This window comes from Propithecus coquereli, unplaced genomic scaffold (genome assembly GCF_000956105.1).
Source record: "Propithecus coquereli isolate 6110/MARCELLA unplaced genomic scaffold, Pcoq_1.0 Scaffold2226, whole genome shotgun sequence".
In the NCBI taxonomy this organism is placed as follows: domain Eukaryota; kingdom Metazoa; phylum Chordata; class Mammalia; order Primates; family Indriidae; genus Propithecus; species Propithecus coquereli.
Window position 1 is genome coordinate 18006 of NW_012147479.1, and position 2130 is coordinate 20135.

A 2130-nucleotide genomic window follows, 5' to 3' on the forward strand; every position below is an offset into this window, starting at 1 on the left:
AGAAAACCTCGACCTTTCGTCTCGGTTTTGTCTCAAGTCAGGTCCTCTGACGAGAATAAATTCTTCTGCTCCCGTGCCTCAGTTTCCCCCAAATGAGTGGCGCAAATTTACGCATCTCCTTCCTGGCGGGGGCAAAGCTCCGCCTTCTCACGGCTCTGAGTCCCGCCTGTTCGCCATTTAGATTGACAGGCAATCTAACCAATCAGCGTTTCGAAGTGGAGCACGAGGGCTGCCCTTCCGAACACACATGCGCGCTGTCCACGCTCGGGAGATGGATGGCCGCGGCGTTTGGGGCCGGCTTTGGGGTGGCTGGCGGCGGGGGCTGAGGGTCTGCGCAGCCCCCAAGGACGCAGGCTTTGTCACCAGGGCCCGGTGATTAAACACCTTCTCCTTCCTGTAGGAGGGAAGCTAGGGCAGGGGGTGTGCGGGATCTGGATTGGGTAGAGGTTCTTAGCCCAGCTCTGCTGTGTGACCCTAAACTAGTCCCTTGGCCTCTCTGAGTCTCAGTTCCCTCCGCTGTAAAGTGGGGCCAGTTGTAACTGAGTTTTGGAGAAGCTCAGCCCGGACATTCGGAGGCATTTGTAAGAGGCGGCAGGTTTGTGAAAGGTGTGCGGAGAAAGGAATAGACAGCGCCACGGGAAACGAATGATTCCTTTGTTGCTCTGCCCACTTTTTGTAGGCATCAGCTGCAACCTAGAGGCTCCAGCAAACGGCTGGGGCCCCTCGGGGACCAGCCCTTCCTGCGGCTGCTGCAGCCAAAGAACCTCAGTCGGGAGGAGTTGGTTGAGGTGCTGAGGGCAGCCGTGGTGGACCAGAAAGGTGAGGGTTGCTAGAGACAGCCACAGAGGCCGGGGAGGGTAGTCTGCCGCCGGAACGTTGGCTGGGCTCTCCATTAAAGCCCTCGGTATCAAATCCTGGTTCTGCCTGCCGCTAGCAAGCAGCGTGACCTGGGATGAGCCACACAGGACGTGTCCCAGCATCACGGCGATAGGGTTGTGGTGGGGGGAGGGTGCAAATGACTAGAGAGCGTGCGCATAGCAGGTGCTCAGTAATGGGAATTGCTATAGCAGTAAATTATTGTTTACTGACGGACAAAGCATAGGCTTTGCAGTCAGACATATCTAGGCTCTGTAATTTAGCTTGCTGTAGGCTTGTAGGAAAATAATTTCTCTGAACCTTAGTCTCTATTCAGTGATGTATTCATTTTCTCAACTATTTATTCAACATACGCTATGTCCTAGGCACTGTTCTAGGCAATCTTCAATGCTAAAAAAGGTAAATATGGTTCCTGTCCTCAGGGAGCCAACATTCTAGTGGGAGAAATGGGTTAATCAGAAAATAAATGAACAAGTGACTAGTGATCAGTGCTATGAATAAACTAAAACAGAGAGTTATGATAGTACGAACTGTAGAAAGCAGCAGATTGGAGATTCAGGTCTCTATGGCATGACATTCGCACCAGGATGATGTGAAGGAGACAGGCTCTTGAAAATTTATTGGTTTTGTTTTGTTTTGTTTGACACAAGGTCTCATTCTGTTGCTTAGGTTAGGGTGCACTGGCATCCTCATAGCTCACAGCAACCTCAAACTCCTGGGCTCAAGTCATCCTCCTCCCTCAGCTCCCGAGTAGCTGGGACTACAGGCGTGACACCACGCCCGGCTAATTTTTTTGTTTTTTGTAGAGAGGGGTCTTGCTATGTTACTCGGGCCAGTCTCGAAGTCCTGGCCTCAAGCGATCCTCCTACCTTGACCTCCCAAAGAGCTGGGATTATAGGCATGAGCCACCACACCCAGCTCGTGAAAATTTGGGACAGAGAAAGCAGCAAGTGCAAAGGCCCTGAGGTGGCAGTGAGTTTGGCATATGTGAGGAACAGAAAGAATTTCAGTTTGGGGGGAGCTGGTAACTCAAGCCTGAGAGTTGTCATGGGCCATGGGCTAAGATGAATGAGAAAGTGCTTTGTAAACTCTCAGTGCTGCATAAAGGTTTACTGATGCTTGTGCTGCTGCTGATGTTCATGTAATGTATGTTTCAGGACCTCTAGTGACGCTGAATAAGCCACAGGGTCTGCCAGTGACAGGTATGGGCAGGGCATGTGGAAAGGGAATGCAGTGAAAGGGGGTTTGATGTCG

At 51.6% G+C, this 2130-nt stretch overlaps 1 protein-coding gene across 1 annotated transcript; it reads left to right on the forward strand.

Moving 5' to 3' along the window:
- Window positions 1–247: 247 nt before the first annotated feature.
- LOC105810876 (RNA pseudouridylate synthase domain-containing protein 3-like) lies at window positions 248–2078 on the forward strand (the record flags this gene model as incomplete). The annotated part of the gene is made up of 3 exons (XM_012644927.1): window positions 248–372; window positions 680–819; window positions 2034–2078. Coding segments are annotated over exons 1-3 (310 nt in total), but the record flags the coding sequence as incomplete, so codon positions are not given.
- Between the last annotated feature and the right edge of the window lie 52 nt (window positions 2079–2130).